Source organism: Mobula hypostoma, chromosome 1, assembly GCF_963921235.1.
Source record: "Mobula hypostoma chromosome 1, sMobHyp1.1, whole genome shotgun sequence".
Classification (NCBI taxonomy): domain Eukaryota; kingdom Metazoa; phylum Chordata; class Chondrichthyes; order Myliobatiformes; family Myliobatidae; genus Mobula; species Mobula hypostoma.
In genome coordinates this window covers 218,636,831-218,655,687 of record NC_086097.1, presented here as the reverse complement: position 1 = coordinate 218,655,687, position 18,857 = coordinate 218,636,831, and the positions used below count along the sequence as shown (strand labels likewise).

At 42.5% G+C, this 18,857-nt stretch overlaps 1 protein-coding gene across 1 annotated transcript in view; it reads right to left on the bottom strand.

Moving 5' to 3' along the window:
• The window catches only part of prex2 (phosphatidylinositol-3,4,5-trisphosphate-dependent Rac exchange factor 2), a 401,147-nt gene that overhangs the window by 195,018 nt on the left and 187,272 nt on the right, over positions 1 to 18,857 (bottom strand). Inside the window, exon 20 of the mRNA XM_063064762.1 lies at positions 13,941 to 14,077. Coding sequence (XP_062920832.1) covers positions 13,941 to 14,077 — 137 coding nt within the window. The remainder of the gene's footprint in view (positions 1 to 13,940; positions 14,078 to 18,857) is intronic.

Genomic DNA, 18,857 nt, shown 5'->3' with positions numbered 1-18,857 from the left:
CTCCTATGTCTTATGGTCTTATGGTTGTGATTTATATCCCACATCCCAAACCGTATATAACTTCCAGTAGGGTCTTTTTACCCTTGTCATCTCTTAACTCTACCAATAAAGATTCTACATCTTGCAATCCTATGTCATGTCTTCCTAAGGATTTTATTTCATATTTTTACCAACAGAGCCACCACAGCCCATGTACCTACCTGCCTGTCCTTTTGATACAACGTGTGTATCCTTGGATGCTGAGCTCCCAATTATGATCCTCTTTCAGCCACTATTTAGTGAAACCCACAATGTCATACCCGCCAATCTCTAACTGCTACAAGATCATCTACCTTATTCTCTATACTGCCTGCACTCCGATATCACTCTATCAGTCCTGTTTTCATCACCCTTTTCAATTTTGCCTCCATCTTACACTTCAACTTAAACCCCTGAGTGCAATTTTTCCCTATCATCTGCCTGTCCTTCCTCACTGTCTCAATACACAATGCATCGACTTGTATACCAACTGCCCCTTCCTCAGCCCTCTCATTCTGGCTCCCTGCCTCCTGCTAAATTAGTTTAAAACCCTGCTCAAAAGCTTTAGCAAACCTGCCTGCAAGGATATTGGTCCTCCTGAGGTTCAAGTGTAACCTGTCCTTTTTGTACAGATTATACCTGTCCCAAAGAGATCCCAATGATCCAGAAATCTGAAGTCCTTCCCCACTGCTCCATTTCCTCAGCCACTCATTCATCTGTACTACCACCCTGTTCCTACCCTGACTAGCATGTGGCACTGGGAACAATCCAGAGATTAATACTTCGGAGGTTCTGCTTTTCCGCCTCTTCCATAACTCCTTATACTCACAGCGCAGGATGTCTTCCCCCTTTCTACCCATGTCATTGGTACCAATTTGCACTATGACATCCGGCTGCTCACCCTCCCTCTTAAGAATCTACTGCATCCCTCTGAGACATCATTGACCACAGTATCTGGGAGGCAACACACCATCCTGGTGTTTATTTCACAGTCACAGAATCTCCTGTCTGCCCACTAACTATCACTACTTCTCTGCCTGACTTTACCCTTCCTTGCTGAGCCTCAGAGCCAGCCTCTGTGCCATGGACCTGCCTGCCACTGCTGTACCCTGATGGTCATCCCTCTCAAAGGGGCATACTTGGTGCCGAGGGGAACAGCCACAGGGAACGCTACACTGGCAGCTTACTCCCTTTAGTTCTCCTGATGGTCCCCCATCTCTGATCGGAAGCTTGCACTCTGGCTGTGATCACCTCAGTAAAAGTCTCCTCTGTGAAGTTTTCAGCCTCTCGGATGGTCCTCAGAGGATCAAGCTCCAGTTCTAGTTCCGTGAGCTTGTCAGTCAGGACCTGAAGTTGGGTGCACCTCCCGCAGATGTCGTCATCAGGGAGACCGCTAAGTACCGTGCAATGCCACATCTTACAGGAGGAGGACTGCACTGCCTTAACCACCATTCTGCCTACGCTTATTATAGCTCCAACTTCTCAAGTTTAAGTTCCAGCCTGTGCAGGTTCTTACCTAAGCCTGTTGTTGAGGAAAGTGAAGAGGTGATAGGCAAGAGCTGCAAGGAGCTAGTTACCCCAAGGCTACTAGAGACAGATAAATGAGTGACTATCAGGGGAGGGAAGTGAAAACATCAGACAGTGGAAGACTTTCAAAGTGATTTTTCATGGTGCACAACAGAAGTATATTCCAGTTAAAAGTAAGGACAGTAAGGGTGGGGAGAGCCAGCTTTGGATAACTAAGGAAGTAAAAGAAGGCATCAAACTAAAAGCTGGTGCACACAAAGTTGCCAAGAGTAGTGGGAATCTGGAAGATTGGGAAAACTTTAAAAAGCAACAAAGAACCACTAAGTGAGCAATAAAGAAAGGGAAGATAGATTATGAAAAAAAACTAGCACAAAATATAAAAATGGATAGTAAAAGTTTTTATAATTATACAAAGCGGAAAAGGGTGGCTAAAATGAATGTAGATCCTTTGGAGAATGAGAGGAGGGAATTGATATTGGGTAATGAGGAAGTGGCCGAGGCTTTGAATGACTATTTTGTGTCAGTCTTCACAGAGGAGAACACATCTAACATGCCAAAGAGAGATGTTATGGATGCGACGGGAGGTGAGGACCTCGATACAATAGCTATCACTAAAGAGGAAATGCTGAGCAAACCTGTGGGCCTAAAGATAGGTAAGTCCCCTGGTCTTGATGGAATGCATCCCAGGGTACTGATAGAAATGGCAGAAGTTATAGTAGAGGCTTTGGTGATGATTTACCAAAATTCTCTGGAGTCTGGTCAGGTCCCGGCGGAACGGAAGACAGCGAATGTCACACCGCTGTTCAAAAAGGGATGTAGGCCAAAGGCAGGTAACTATAGGCCAGTTAGTTTAACATCCGTAGTTGGGAAAATGCTTGAAGCTGTTATTAAAGAAGAAATAGCGGAGCTTCTGGAAAGAAACGCCTCCATCAGGCAGTACAGCATGGATTCATCAAACCTCCTGGAGTTCTTTGAGGATATAACAAGTACAATGGATAGAGGGGAACAGATGGAAGTTATTTACTTGAATTTCCAGAAGGTATTTGATAAGGTGCCACATAAAAGACTTATCCATAAGATGAGGAGGCATAGAGTTGGGGGTGACATATTAGCATGGATAGAGGATTGCTTAACTAATAGAAAGCAGTGAGTTGGGATACATGGGTGTTACTCTGGTTGGCAATCAGTGGTGAGCGGTGTGCCACAGGGGTTGGTGCTGGGCCCACAACTGTTCACAATATACGTTAACAATCTGGAAGAGGGAACCAAGTGTAGTGTATCTAAGTTTGCTGATGATACCAAATTAAGTGGGAAAGCAAATTGTGCAGAAGATACAGAGAGTCGGCAGAGAGATATTGATAGGTTAAGTGAGTGGGCAAGGGTCTGGCAGATGGAATACCATGTTGGTAAATGCAAGGTCATCTACTTTGGAAGAAAAAAATGGAAGAGCAGATTATTATTTAAATGGTAAAAAATTGCAGCATGCTTCTGTGCAGAAGAACTGGGGAGTGCTTGTGCATGAATCACAAAAGATTGGTTTACAGGTGCAACAGGCTATCACGAAAGCAAATGGATGTTGGCCTTCATTGCTGGAGGGATTGAGTTTAAGAGCAGGAAGATTATGCTGCAACTGTACAGGGTACTGGTGAGGCCGCACCCAGGGTACTGCGTGCAGTTCTGGGGTTAGAACATGGGGTTATACTGTGAGGAGAGATTGAGTCACCTGGGACTGTACTCATTGGAATTCAGAAGAAAGAGAGGAGATCTTATAGAAACAAATAAAATTATGAAAGGGATAGATAAGATAGAGGCAGGAAAGTTGTTTTCACTGGTAGGCGAGACTCGAACTAACGGACATAGTCTCAAGATTCAGGATGGAGATGGGGAGGAAATGCTTTTCCCAGAGAGTGGTGTATCTGTGAAATTCTCTGCCCAATGAAGCAGTGGAGGCTACTTCAGTAAATATATTTAAGACAAGGTTGGACAGATTTTTGCTTAGTAGGGGAACTAAGGGTTATGGGGAAAAGGCAGGTAGGTGGAGATGAGTCCATGGCCAGATCAGCCATGATCTTATTGAATGGTGAAGCAGGCTCAATGGGCCAGATGGCCTACTCCTGCTCCTATTTCTTATATCCCTATGTTCTTATGTATGTTCTTATGTTCACCCCTGTGGCCATTCCCCTCAACAATAAGTACTTAAATGCACGTAATATTCGGAATACGCTGGACGAACTCGTGGTGCAGTTAGAGATTGGTCGGTATAATGTTGTGGACACCCCTGAGTCATGGCTGAAAGAAGGTCATAGTTGGCCTTTCAGAACATTGTTTGTATGTATCATGTGGTTTTACTTTACCCTGTTAGAACCAATCTTAGTCCATTATTTGGCAATCTTTTAATTAAGTTGATCTTCTTCAGAATATTCCTTTGCCTTCTCAGTTACCATTCTATTAATTCTGAATGTTCATCATTAATTCTCATAAGCATGGCTCACTTTGCGTATTTATTTTTCAGATCTAGGCATCATAATGTCTCTTTCCCTTCCCTGAAGCTTTTTTAGAACATCAAGTCTGCAGGCAATGTTCTTACACCAGTTTTCTTCAAAGCCCCTACTCCAAATCATCAATAAGCCAACGAGTCATTGAGAATTATAGCAATGACTGCATATCCAGTGATCCATCAGTTAACTGATAAAGTTTCTGGTCGGTTTCCTACGCACCTGACCCAGGCGGCGTCCTTGGCCGTATCATTAGATCCTGTGTAGATCAACTGGCAGGGATATTTGCGGCACTTTTAACCTCTCCCTGCTTCAATTTGAATTTCCCATCTACTTTAAGAAATCCACGATCAGCCCTGTAACTAATACATGCAAGGTAACATGCCTTAATGGGTCTCAGGTACATCATGAAGTGCTTTGAGAGCCTGGTTATGGCACACCTTTAACTCCAGCCTCCCAGACAACCCTGACCCACTGCAATTTGCCTACCACCAAAACTGGTCTATGGTAGATGCCATCTTGCTTATCTCTGGATCATCTGGACAGTAAAGCCTTCAGTACTATAACTCCAAGCAAGTTCATCACTAAACCCTGAAACCTGGGAGTCAAAACCTCCCTCTGAAACTGGATCCTTGACCTCAGAATCAAATTGAGATCTGCAAAGCAATCTTGTGCTTTCCTGGGGTAGATGACAAATAAATTCTTCTCGGACTTCCAGCCGGTTACAGGTATCGATTATAACCAACATTTTGATGACAAGTTCCGCCATCATCCTCAGTGATCCCTGATGACAGATTGAGATTTACTGATCACATGCACATATACTTTGTATCAAAATGAAGGCAGGAAGGCATAGGCATTGTGACTCTAGTGGTAAGAGATGGAATTACATCTTTAGAAAGAGATGACATGGGGTTAGTGAATGTTGGATCTTTGTGGATGGATTAATGGTAAGAAAACCATTATGGGAATCATATATAGGAGTCTAAATAGTAGCCAAGAAGTGGGGCTGAGATTGCAAAGGAAGCTGGAAAGGGCATGTAATAAGAGTAATATCACAATTGTAATGAGAGACTTCAATATGCAAGGGGATTGGGAAAATCAGGTTGATGTCAAATTGTAAAAGAGGGAATTTGTTGATATGGCTTTTTAGAGCAGCTTGTGCTTGAGCTTACTCGGGGAAAGGCTATCTTATTTTATTAGTCAGCTTAACAGAAAGGAACCTTTAGGAGGCAGTGATCATAATATGATTGAATTCATACTGCAATTTGAGAGGGAGCAGAATAAATCACATGTATCAGTATTGCAATGGAATAAAGGGGATTACAGAGGCATGAGAGAGGAGCTTGCTCAGATGGATTGGAGGGGGATACTGGTGAGGATGATGGCAGAACAGAGGTGGCTGAAGTTTCTAGGGATAGTTCACAAGGTGTAGGATAGATACATCCCACAGAAGAAGTTGTTCTCAGATGGCAGGGGTAGGCAACCGTGGCTAACAAGGAAAGTTAAGGACTGCATAAAAGCCAAGGAAAGGGCACTTAAAGAAGCAAAAGTAAGATGAAAGTTGGATCATTGGGAAGCTTATAAAATCCAACAAAAGGCAACTAACAAAGTTATAAGAAGGGAAAAGATGAAATATGAGGACAAACTAGCTGATATATAAAGCAGGATACTAAAAGTTTTGTCTGTTATATAAAGGATAAAAGGGGGTGAGAGTTGATATTGGACCACTGGAAAATGATGCTGGTGAGGTAGTACTGGGGGCAAAGAAATGGCAGAGAACTTATTAAGTACTTTACTTCAGTCTTTCCTGTGGAAGACACTGGCAGTGTGCCAGAGGTCTGTGATTGTCAGGGAGCAGGAGTGGGTGCTATTACTATCACAAAGGGAAAAGTGCTAGGCAGACTGAAAGGCCTTAAGGTGGATGTCACCTGTACCAGATGGACTACATCTCAGAGTCCTAAGAGAGGTTGCTGAAGAGATGACGGTCATAATCTTGCTAGAATCACTTCATTCTGGCATGGTCCCGGAGGACTAGAAACTTGCAAACGTCACTCCACTCTTTAAGAAGGGAGGAAGACAAAAAAAGAGGAAATTATAGGCCAGTTAGCTTAACCTCAGTGGTTGGGAAAGTGTTGGAGTCTATTATTAAGGACGAGGCTGCGAGGTACTTGGAGACTAATGATAAACTAAGTCAAAGTTAGCATGGTTTCTGTGAAGGGAAATCTTGCCTGACAAATCTGTTAGAATTCTTCGAGGAAGTAAAAGCAGGGTGGACAAAGGAGAGGCAGTGTATGTCATTTACTTAGATTTTCAGAAGATATTTGATAAGGTGCCTCACATGAGGCTGCTTAACAAGATAAAATCCTTTGACATCACAGGAAAGATACTGGCAAGGATAGAGGAATGGCTTGCAGGCAGGAGGCAGCAAGTGGGAATAAAGGGGGCCTTTTCTGGTTGGCTGCCAGTGACTAGTGGTGTTCCTCAGGGGTCAGTACTGGGACCACTACTTTTCGTATTGTTTGTCAGTGATTTGGATAGTGGAATTGATAGCTCTGTGGCGAAGTTTGCAGATGATACAAAGATTGGTGGAGAGGTAGATTGTGCTGAGGAAGCAATGCCATTGCAACAGGACTTAGACGTATTGGAAGAATGGGCAAAAAAGTGACAAATGGAATACAGTGTTGGGAAATGTATGATAATGCATTTTAGTAAAAGGAACAATAGTGCAGACTATTATCTAAATAGGGAGAAATTTCAAACACCAGAGCTGCAAAGGGACTTAGGAGTTCTCGTGCAAGTTAATTCACAGGTTGAGTTTTTGGGTAAAAAAGGCAAATGTAATGTTGGCATTCATTTCAAGGGGAATAGAATATAAACTCAAGGAGATAATGCTGAAGCTTTATCAGAGACTAGTCAGGCCGCACTCGGAGTATTGTCAACAGTTTTGGGCCCCTTATCTCAGAAAGGATGTGTTGTCATTGGAAAGAGTCCAGATGAGGTTCACAAGGATGATTCCAGGAATGAAGGGGGTTAACATATGAGGAGCATTTGGCAGTTTTTGGCCTGCACTCACTGGAATTTAGAAGAATGCATGAGTATCTCATTGTAACTTATCAAATTTTGAAAACACTGGATAAGGTGAATGTGGAGAGGATGTTTCCTCTGGCGGGGCTATCCAGAACTAGAGGGAACAGCCTCAAGATTGAGGGGAGACCATTTACAACAGATGTAAGGAAGAATTATTTTAGCCAGAGAATAGTGAATCTGCGGAATGTTCTGCCACAGACTGCAGTGGACGCCAAGTCTGTGGGTACACCTAAAACAGGGAAGTTGATAGGTTCCTGATTGGTCGGGGCATCAAGGGATATGGTGAGAGGACAGGTGTATGGGGTTGAATGGGATCTGGGATCAACCATGATGAAATGGCAGAGCAGACTTGATGGGCTGAATGGCCTAATTCTGCTTCTATGTTTTATTGTCTTCTGGAGCCAAAGCATGTCCACTCTAACACTATCCAATCCAACAATGGGCACTCTACTTACACCTCGCTACTTTATATTAACTGTTAACTTTTCAACATTTTATTAACAACATTTGTGGGGACCATTGTCCGGGGATTCTCGAATGCTGTGTGACTGCTGTTCTAGATCTGATTTAGCGGCTTGTGTGTTTAAGCCTGTGTTTAAACTAGTGCTGGGGTACTTAGTGACTTAGGTACTTTATTATAGGTGCTGCAGGAATTAAGGTTTTGGTGCAGTTCAAAGATATTATCCACAAACAATGCTTGTGTTTTGAGTGGGATGGATGCCCGAATTCCTGATGAACTGTTACTCGGAGTGCTGTAAACGTTTTGAGGAAAGTTGTGCTGTTTGAATGGTACTTTGACCAGTCAGCTGCTCAGGATGTCATGTCAGTCCAGACTAGCAGTGATGTGACTGTAGTCTTGCTGCCTGATAGGTTGGGAGACCCTAGAGAAGCGGGGCCATGGGCAGTCCATATTTTAAGAAAAGGGGGGCAAGAATCTGAGGACGAAGACTTTAAAGACGTTGTTTCTGCAAAGTGAGGGAAAAGAGTTGTCTGGTATGAAAGGTCTAATAGGTCCTTCAGCAGGTGATTTAAATTCTGAGCTGGTTTTGGCTGTTACGGCATTGGTTGATCAATGCAGAAGTGTACCTGCAGAGAGCTAAAGTTATCATAGGCTGAGGTGTTCTCTGGAGTCCAGCCCACAGCCGATGGGGAAGAAGAATATGAGGCTTGGGGAGCAGATATCTCAGATACTGGAAGAACGGCAGTGCTCAGATAATATGAAAAATGGAGACTGGTCAAGAGCTTAAAGGCTGATAAGGTGAGGTTCCTAAAGGGGGAAAATCAATTAGGCACCAGCTAATTACCTGCAAGCTCTGGAAGCTGTTTTTGGCACTGCTGAAAGTGCAGCCAATCTTAAGATGAAGTTTAGGCACACATTCCAGGAGGAAGGAGAGAAGATGGCTGCCTACCTTTTCACGTTGGAGAAGCTGCTGCACTGTTTGTGCCACAAAGGGGGCATTCAACTGTCTGAGAGAAATTGCTTGAGGGTGGAACAAGTTGTGAAGGGCGCGCTGTCACATGATGTGATTACTCGACGTATTTGAATGGCCCACATGATGCGCCCCCCTCCATCTTTTACCGAGTTACTCAGAGAAGTTAGAGAGGAGGAAAACATGATTAAGAAGCGGGACATTTCCAAAAGCCAAGTAGTGTCTCCAATGGTAGTTTCTGCTGCTAAAGTGTCTCCTGATGCCACAAAGTTGGAACTTTTGAAGAATGAAGTGGAAAACCTTCAAGCTGAGCTGATTCAATGGATGACTGCAAATATTTCAACTAAATATAATGCGTCCATTGGGAAACCCAGCTCACCTGTAGGACTTAAGACACAGAGGACTGGCATTGACTGGTATTTTCTGTTACAACTGTGGAGAAGGTGGACGTTTCAAGTGGGACTGTGTAGGACAGGAAAACTTCGAAGAGTAAGTCAGCGGTTGATCAAACAGAGAAGAAAAGGAGCCAAATTATGGAGGGACCAAGCAAAAGAGTGGGCTGGCATTTCAGAGAGGATACATTCCCATCAGTGTATCAAGAGGAATACGAAAGTGCAAAACACTATTCCTGTAGGGTTAGTGGGACCAAGCTCTGATATATCCATACGGATTGAAGGTGTTTATGCTAAAGCCATACTTGACACAGGTTCTCGAGTTACTTTGCTTTATAGGTCCCTTTCCTATCTGACACATTTACCATTGACGCCACTCAGTGCCCTTGAGATTCAGGGTCTTAGTACTAATGAGTACCCATACAATGGTGACTTGTTGAAACTGGAGCTTTCGGAAGCAGATGTGGTGTAACTGAGACTATTGACACACCAGTGTTGGTCTGGCCGGAGCTTCCGTTCTTGTGGGAATAAATACTTCCATTGTGGGAAAGCTCATGGGAGCAAGCAAGAGAAATGGAGAAAGCTTTTTGAAAACCTTGTCCATTCACCCTGTGTTCAGAGCTACTTTTGAGAAGGTGCAAGTTCCTCCTAAGCAGGATGATGAGCAGAAAGGAGGAACTGTGTGGTACACCCAGTCTAAACCTACCATGTTACATCCTGGAGGAGTATCTAGAGTGACAGGAAGCCCCAAATTTGCTGGAATGCACAATGCCTTGGCCATCCAGGCGGATGTTCCTGATGATCAGGAAGAAGAGTTATGCTTACCTCCAGGAGTGCTGGTGAGACCTGAACTGCAGAAATCTTCATCTGCCTACACAAGAGATGTTACCCTCAGACTTAGGGTGCCAACTGCCCATCTTTTTCCTGTGACAGTCATGTCTAGTTTTCTGGGGGAAACAGAAGAGAAGCCATCTCCTGGATTGAGGAAGTCAACATCGAAGTCATGCACTTTGTGACTCACCAATGCCCAAGGAATGGAAAAGGAGATTATCTGAGAAGATGTTGGAACACAAAGATGCCTTTTCTACTGATGAGTTTGATGTTGGTTCTCCAAAAATACTTGTCACATTACTAGAGTGACCTAGAATACCCATTTCTGAGAGAGGGCTCACCAGTTAGCACCAGTAGAGGTTGAAGAGGTTCAGCAGCACTTGCTTAAACTGAAGGAAGCTAAGTTCAGGCATGGAGCAGGGGAACCTGAGCTGCCAGAAGTACGAGTGATAGACAGGGAGGGTCACAAGGAATGATTGAAGCTGTAGAAGCTGAATATGAGATAAGTAGATGTCAGAGAGTCAGGAAACCCCTAGCTAGGCTGACAGAAGATGCACCTGGGAAACCGAGAAGGTCCTTTCCCATGGTGAGATATGCTACTTCCATTTACAACTGGACTGGGGGTCCTGAAAACAAGAAATTCATTTGAATGCTGCGGTATTAATAATGGTTTAATAAGTTTCAAGTCATGAGGACCAATCAGGATGGTGGAATCAGGGGAAAATTCTAGAGGGAGCAGCTCGGAGAGAGATTTGTGACGGACAGTAAGCCGGTGGGAGCTCCGGAGAGGACAGGAGAGAAGATGCCTGAGAATGCCATGGGAAAGAGTATCCCCATTGCACGGTGCTTTGTGTAGACGAATGGCTCAAAGGAGGAAGGGCCAATACTCCCGAGAGAGAGCCCACTTGTTCGAGATGGACTTCGAGTACAGTATGGAATGTGGTGTGTGCTTTCATGCAGGCCGTGTGTTCAGTGTGTGAGTAAAAGACAACTCCAGGATGAGCTCCAACTTTATGTGCACCTTGGACTGTTTTAACTGTAATGGGCCCTTTTATTTATTTCTTTTCTCTTTCCTACTAACTGTTTGACAAAGCTGAAATTGGTAAATATATTTTCTTTATAATTTGATGTGGTGTATGATCTGTTATTTCTTGCCGACTGACAATTGTGATTGGGCAGTATTTACACAGCATTCACTCAAATCAAGGTTTCTTCAATCAGAACATCACAACGTTCCTGTTTGTTTAAGCCCCAAATCATACCGATCCTAGATGTATATTTTTTTAAAAGATGGCCTTCTCACGGCTGAGTCACATGGCTGTTAGTAGAGCTGGCTAACGAGCCAAGTTTGCATACAAGCCCGGTGGAGGGGGGGCTGCACCTACAATGCCACATCTTACAGGAGGGACATTGCACAGGTTAACTACCATCCTGTCAATACCTGTTATAGCTCTAATTTCTCAAGTTTAATTTCTAGTCTGTGCTTGCAGTCACCTAAGCCTGTTAAGCCAAAGCCTGGCCACTCTAACACTATCCACTCCAACAATGGCCACTCCGCTTACACCTTACTTCTTTCATTGGACCCAGCTAAGTCCCTGGGAGATCATTATGATTGTAGCCTGCTGAAAAGTTCTGAAAGGCCACTAGTTTCCATGAAGCTATTTACCATCATGACTTGGATATAATGCACTATATAATCATCAATGTCAGGTCATAATATCAAAACTACCATTGAGCAAAAAATGGGAGTTTTGGCTCCGTATAGATTTCAATAACTTAATGAACTCCACCAGCAGGTTCTTACAGCAACTAAAGACAAACAATCAATTCTAGCCTTGTCAGCCACTCCCATTAATAAATGAATGAAGAAGCAAAAGTAACTGTTTCCAATGACTTATAATTTAGGGCCATGAACACTGGATTAAAAACAATCCAGTCACAAACAATCAACATCAAGATCAATTTTGAGTAAGTAAACAAAAGAAGGCAAGAAGTGACATGGATGAGTAAATATGCTTAAGACCATTTGCTGTAGAAGGATTAATATCCACAGAAACTGGTTGGGATAAATGAATTGATATAGAGATGTAATCTTCATATCTTCATGCTCCGTCCTTTACACATCTGTATTATTCACAGACAAGATGCACATTGTGCCATCATCAATGAATTTCTGATTATTTTGTGCAACTAGTTACCAAATATAAACTGAACATATTTTCTATATCAGATACCAATTTTATATCCCTTTTACTATCATAAAATTATGCTACACCACCAGTTATTACAATATTGTGTCACATTCTCTTACAGCCACATCTGCTTAGTGCAGAGATTCAAAACCTAAAGTAATACACACAAAATGCTTGAGGAACTCAGCAAGTCAGGCAGTGTCTATGGAAAAGAATAGAGAGTCAATGCATTGGGCCGCGACCATTCATCTGTCCTGATGAAACATTGACTCTTTTTTTCCTTTCAATAGATGCTATCTGACCCACTGAGCTCCTCTGGCATTTTGTATGTGTTAATCCACAGAAACTAGTGATTAAAAACTAAATACCATATTGTCAAAATTATATCCAATGTTTGTACTTTTATTAAATTATCATGGAGTTTAATACTTGCAAATTATTATACATTTCTATATATATATATACAGTAGACATTGCATAATTAGTACTGCCCTTCATTTGTTTCTTTATAGCATTGTTTTATTTTTCTTATTGCTATGAACTTGATTTTCTCTAAATTTTATGCAACTAAATTCTATTTCATGCAGCAAGAACACTGTCCTTTAGCAACTATATTATAATACTTCTCGATATATTCATAATTTAACAGAGCTGCATATTTAATTTGAAGCCTCTGACCTTGGCAACACTCCCCTAGAATACAAACTCCTGATACCTCAACCTTTTTGATGTTTATTAGTGTTATTTTCTCATTGAAAATGTTATTTTCTCATTCAAGAAAATAGGACCAGGAGTAGGCACCAGTCCTATCAAGCCTGTCCACCATTCAATATGATCATGGCTTATCTACAATAGCCTCAACTCCCACTCTATGTCCTCAGTTCCTCACTCTTTCAAATATTTATCTATCCCCAACCTAAATGTATCTAATAACCTGGCATTCCCCACATTTGAGAGCAGAACTGATAGAAGAAATTTCTACCCACCTCAGTATTAAATGACTAGCCCATTATTTTATAGCTACTATTTGCCTTTGAGCAAATTTGTCACACATGAATCCCTGGCTTTGTTTATATTTAGCTTTCCTATATGGCATGTTATTTTCTCTTTGATTATTCAATCCAGCATCCTGTCAACAACAGAAGTTAAAATAACTGGCCAATAATTCTCATCTTCTGTCTTCCTCTCTTTTGGATCAGTAGAGTCACATTAGCTGTTTTCCAATTTTCTGGTACCTTCACAGAATTTATTTGAATTAGTCTATCTGTTATCTTATAGATATTTGCAGTGTATTCCATGGAGAAAACTGATACAGAAAAATTGATTTAATGTATCCATCGTTACCTTGTTTCTTGTTAATTACCGCTCTTGTTTTCTAGAGGTCCCACACCAATCTAGCCACCTTCTCACTACTTATATATCCACAGTAACTCTTACTGACTGTTTAGGTATTACATGCAAGTTTTCTCTGAAAATCCATTTTCTCCCTTCTTGCTTTCTTGTCTTTTGATGCTGAATGCTAGAAACTTCCCTGTCGTCTAACCCAGTGGTCCCCAACCTCCGGGCCACGGACCAATACATTGCCGCGAAGAATGCAGCGGTAGCCAGAACGCACTTAGCATATCTTTAAGAAGCAAGCCAAAGTAAACAAGCTAATTAATTAGGTGCCGCCTGGCACGTAAATGTCGCCTACGCCTCTGATCTGGACGGACACTTACGTGCCGGGTGGCACCTAATTAACTAGCTTGTTTATTTCGGCTTGTTTCTTAAAGATGTGCTGGGTGCATTCCGGCTACCGCTGCACCGCTGCATTCTTCGCGGCCCGGTATCGGTCTGCAGCCTGGAGGTTGGGGACCACTGCTCTAACCTACCAACGGACCTTTGTGTACCCTACTTTTGCTTGATGAAGAAATCCTACACTAGAGTTTCATCTTCATTAATTGGAGATATTTCCCACATATTTACCTGTGAAGGATGCTTGTACTTCCGACACGCTGTGACATGTGCTATCACACTTGCATGACTCTCCTTGCTTACGTTGATGCCATTTACTTTGATGATGCATTGACCAGGATGGAGGCCTGCTTCTGCTGCTACGGTTCCTTTACAACATGAAACGGAAATCAGAAAACTTTTAATTCAGTGTCATTATTTTTTCACTTCTCTGCATCTATAGTGAATAATGCAATATTTCACAATAGTTTAACCCTCATTGTTTCTTTGAGGAATTTCTACAATAAACTAGCAACAATACTAAAGTTAAATAAGGCAATTCACTGGACTAATAAATTGAAAACTGTTTATATCATCGGTAGATTGATTCAATTATTACCTCTTAGACAAATTACTATATTCCACTCTATCGGTTGCTTAGCAAGAGCATGAAATTGTCAGGAAATGCAGAGGAGGCTTGACCCAGAAGCAGAGTGGTGGAGATGATTTAGGAGTAAGCGATAACTTAAATAAAGACTGTAAAATAACAAGCATGAGGGCCCACAAAACAAGAGAGAACAGAAACTAGGCACAGCAGGGAACCAGGTAAGCTTTAGGAAGGGAGAATGAAAACTCAGAGCAACTGGATGAGACCAGCTGGTTCAATAAGTGAACAAGGACGTGGATGAGAACTGGGGTTAAATAGGATGCAGGTGATGAGTCTGAAACAAATGTTTTTAATGGGTGGAGACTGGGAGATGTCAGCAGGAGCAGGCCTGACAGAAATGAGGCAGCGGACATGAAATTCACATTAAGCTCCAACATACCAAATTTGCATTGAACTTAAAGTTGGCCATGCTGGAGGAATATGCACAATTGGTTAAGATTATCTTCCTAAAATCCTGTAACATATGTAGATGAGTTAATAAAAATGAATAACAATGCAGATCACAATGGCATTCGAGATTTCATTAAGAAAATGGAGATGTTATTGTCATGGAACTCATAATAGTTAGTAAATCCCTAAGTTGCTGTGGGCACCAAGGTAGCATAGACCCTAATGGAGATTTTTGCATTTTTATTCACCACTGGTGAGGTACTAGAAGAAAGGAGGACAGCTAATGTGATTCCTTTATTTAATAAGGGCAATAGGGATAAGGCAATGTAACTGCAGGCCAATACATTAGCCTTACATTAGTGTTTGAGAAATTATTGGAGAAAATTCTCCCAACAGGATAGGATTTTTCATATATTTGGAAAGGTAGAGCTAATCAGCAATAGCCAGCACTGGTTTATGTAGGGGAAATCTTGCCTGAAAATTTTATTTGAGTTTTTTGAGGAGCTAACAAAGAATAATGAATAAGGCAAAGTGACCGACATTGGCTATATGGAATTTTGTAATGAAATTGACCTACATCATTGTCTTAACCAGAAAGTTAAGTCACATCGGACCCAAGCTGATCTGGATATTGCGACCAAATTTTGAACCAAACAATGCTGTTGGAAGGATGCTTTTCTAGCTGGGGTCTCTGACCTGTGAGACGCCACAGGGCTAGGCACCGGGACCTTTGCTGCTTGTGAAACGCAGATATGTATTAACAAATTGGATGCGGATGAAGGAAGTATGGTTAGCTAATTTCCAGATGATATGAAAATTCATTTCATGGATAGTGAGGAAGATTGTCTAGACTACAACAGGATATAGATTAGAAAGAACGTTAGGTGGAACGATTCCAGATGGAACTAAATCCCAACAAGTGCAAGCTGATGAATAAGGGGGCATTGGAGTTCAAGTCCATTGTTCCCTGAAAGTGGCAACACTGTGTGAGATGATGGTAAAGAAATTATATCACATGCTTGTCTTCATAGATTGAGGCATAGAATATAAAAGTTAGGATGCAATGTTTCAACTTTACAAACTGTCTTTTTGACTATAGTCTGGTTGCCACACTGTAGGAAGGATGTGGTTGCATTGGAGAGTGCAGAGGAGATTCATCAGGATGTTGCCTAGTTATGGGGAGAGAATGGATAGGTTTTTCATGGAACAAAGGAATCTAGGGTGTGAGATGGAAGAGGGATCGTTTATCTTAAAGAGGGATATAAAAGGAGGACAATGGAGCCTAACAGCAACTCCTCTGCTTGCATCTTCAGAAAGAACAGCTCTATTTCTAACTTCAATATCTCTATTTTTCCCTTTCAGGGTTCTTTGAAGACCCTGACCTGGAGTTACATGCTGACTTTGGTTCTTTGTGCGAATGGGACCCGCTCACGAGCTTTCGTGACTGACCATTATTCGGTATGCCAAGGATGTGGCCTAGGAAATTAGCTCATCTTCGGAGTTACGGGATCTCGTGGCTCTGGAGACAGGTGGACTGAAGGTCGATGCCTCTGCTGGAATTCAGTGTGTCGTGGGAGACGGAAGATCGAAAGCAGCGAGCTAGCTGCTGGCTGTGTGCCCAGAGACCCAAGTTCTTTGGGCACAGAGCTCGGAAAAAGCGACGCAACGGACTTTTAACATCGTAAAACAATGAGTTGTTTGTTATGTCTCCCCTCTTGCTGTGAAAAAGGGACACCTCTTTTCACTTATTAGGAAGGGAGGGAGGGAGGGGGAGAGAGAGAGAGGGAGAGAGAGAGAGAGGGAGGGAGGGGGAGGGAGAAGGAGGGAGAGGGAGGGGGAGAGGGAGTGGGAGAGGGAGTGGGAGAGGGAGAGAGGGAGAGAGGGAGGGAGAGGGAGGGGGAGGGAGAGGGGGCGAGAGAGAGAGCGCACACCTGTGTATGTTGAATACCAGGTGAACGAGTAGTCTTTGGGGTACTGCAAGTCTGTGTCTTTGCTGATGCTTTGCTGCATGCTTGAGTGCTCGGTGGTGGGTTCCAATGCTTTTTTTTTGCTGGTGGGGGTGGGAAGATTGTTGCTTTGCTGCCACTTATGTGTGGGAGGGGGGAGTTGGGGGCTTTGGGGTTCAAACATTTAACTGTCATTCATTCTTTGGGGGCACTCCTCTATTTTTGTGGATGGTTGCAAAGAAAGAGTATTTCAGGATGTATATTGTGTACATTTCTCTGACATTAAATGTACCTTTGAAACCTTTGAAAATTCCAAGAATCGTGGATATGATAGACACTCAGAATCTTTTCCCATGGCAGTGGATCAAAGATAAGCAGACATAGGATTAATGTCAAAAAAGGGGTTATAAATGGGGATGTGAAAGGAATGCATTCTTTTACAGAGAGAGTGATTGATTTATGGAATGCACTACCAGAAGAGGGGGTAGAGTCAAATGAAATCACTACATTTAGGAGACACGTAGATAGGTTTTTGAATAGTTAAGGCATAAAAGTTTACTGATCAATTGTTGTCAAATGGGATGTGTGTGGTTGGCAAAGGTTAACATAGATGTGGTGCAAGAAAGGGCCCTTATCTATCCAGTCCAACTCTATAAATCTATGATACAATAAATAGATGATGTTAGTTAAACACTAGGAGGATCATGAACTGTGAATGTGGCAAGAAAATAGCAATCATTCAGCTTCCTCCTCTCTCTACCCTTCATCTCCAAGACAATTTATCTTGTTAGGAAAACATTAAGTCAATTAAGAATGAGAAAATAAATAGAAAGTTTACAAAATGGAAAACAAGTATGCGTGAACTATTTCATTTTGATTGAGGGTTTCTGGAATATGGAAGGAAATTCCAGAGCAGTTTTAAGAAGAACTTTGCAATTCCAAGCAGTATGATAGAGGAGGCTCAAGGCAAACCTTCTGACCAAGGGCTCCGAGATGTTCCATTCATTTTTTATTCTAGCCTATCATGCACAAATTTACAGAGTATTACATTACCACGAAGACACTTACAAAAGGAAAACACAATGGTTCGTGTTTCTATTTACCCATGGTAGCTGAAAACATAATGCTCACACTCGATACATATTCCTACAGTTCAGAATTTCTGGTGATTTCAAGGAGTACAACTATCATCCAGTTGCACTCACATCTACTGTGATGAAATGTTTGAAAGGTTACTCACAGCCAGAATCAGCTTCAGCCTAAACAAGGACCTGGACCAATAGATCCACAGCAGATGCAATCTCGCTGGCTCTCCATTCAGCCTTGGACTACCTGGACAATAGCAATACCTACACTAGGCTGCTTTTTACTGATTATGGCCAGCATTCAACACCATCATACCCTCAGTTCTAGTCAACAAGTTCCAAAACCTGGATCTCTGTACCTCCCTCTGCAACTGGATCCTTGACTTTCTCACCAGGAGACCACAGTTGGTGTGGATTGGAAATAACCTCTTCTCCTCACCGCCAATCAACACTGGCACACTTCAGGGATGTGTGCTTAGCCCACTGCTCTACTCTCTCTACAAACACGAAAATGTAGCTTGGTACAGCTGAAACACCATCTATAAATTTGTTGACGGCACAACTATTGCTGGCAGAATTTCAGATGGTGACGTGAAGACGTACAGGAGCCAGATCGATCAGCTGGTTGAGTGGCACCGCAACAACAACCTTGCATTCAATGTCAGTAAGACCAAAGATTTGATTGTGGACTCCAAGAAGGGGAAATCGAGGGAACACACACCAGTCCTCATCGAGGGATTAGCAGTGGAAAGGTGAGTAGTTTCAAGTTCCAGGGTATCAACATCTCTGAAGATCTATCCTGGGTCCAAAATATTGATACAATTACAGAGAAGGGACAACAGGGGCTAGATTTCATTAGGAGCTGAGGAGACTGGGTATGTAACCTGAGACTCTTGCAAATTTCTACACGTGTACCATGTAGAAAATCCTAACTGGCTGCATCACTGTCTGGTATGGAGGGGCCACTGCACAGGATCGGAAAAAGCCACAGAAAGTTCTAAACACAGCCAGCTCTGGCCTCCCCAGCATCGTGGACACTTTCAAAAGACAATGCCTCAAGAAAGAGGCATACATTATTAAG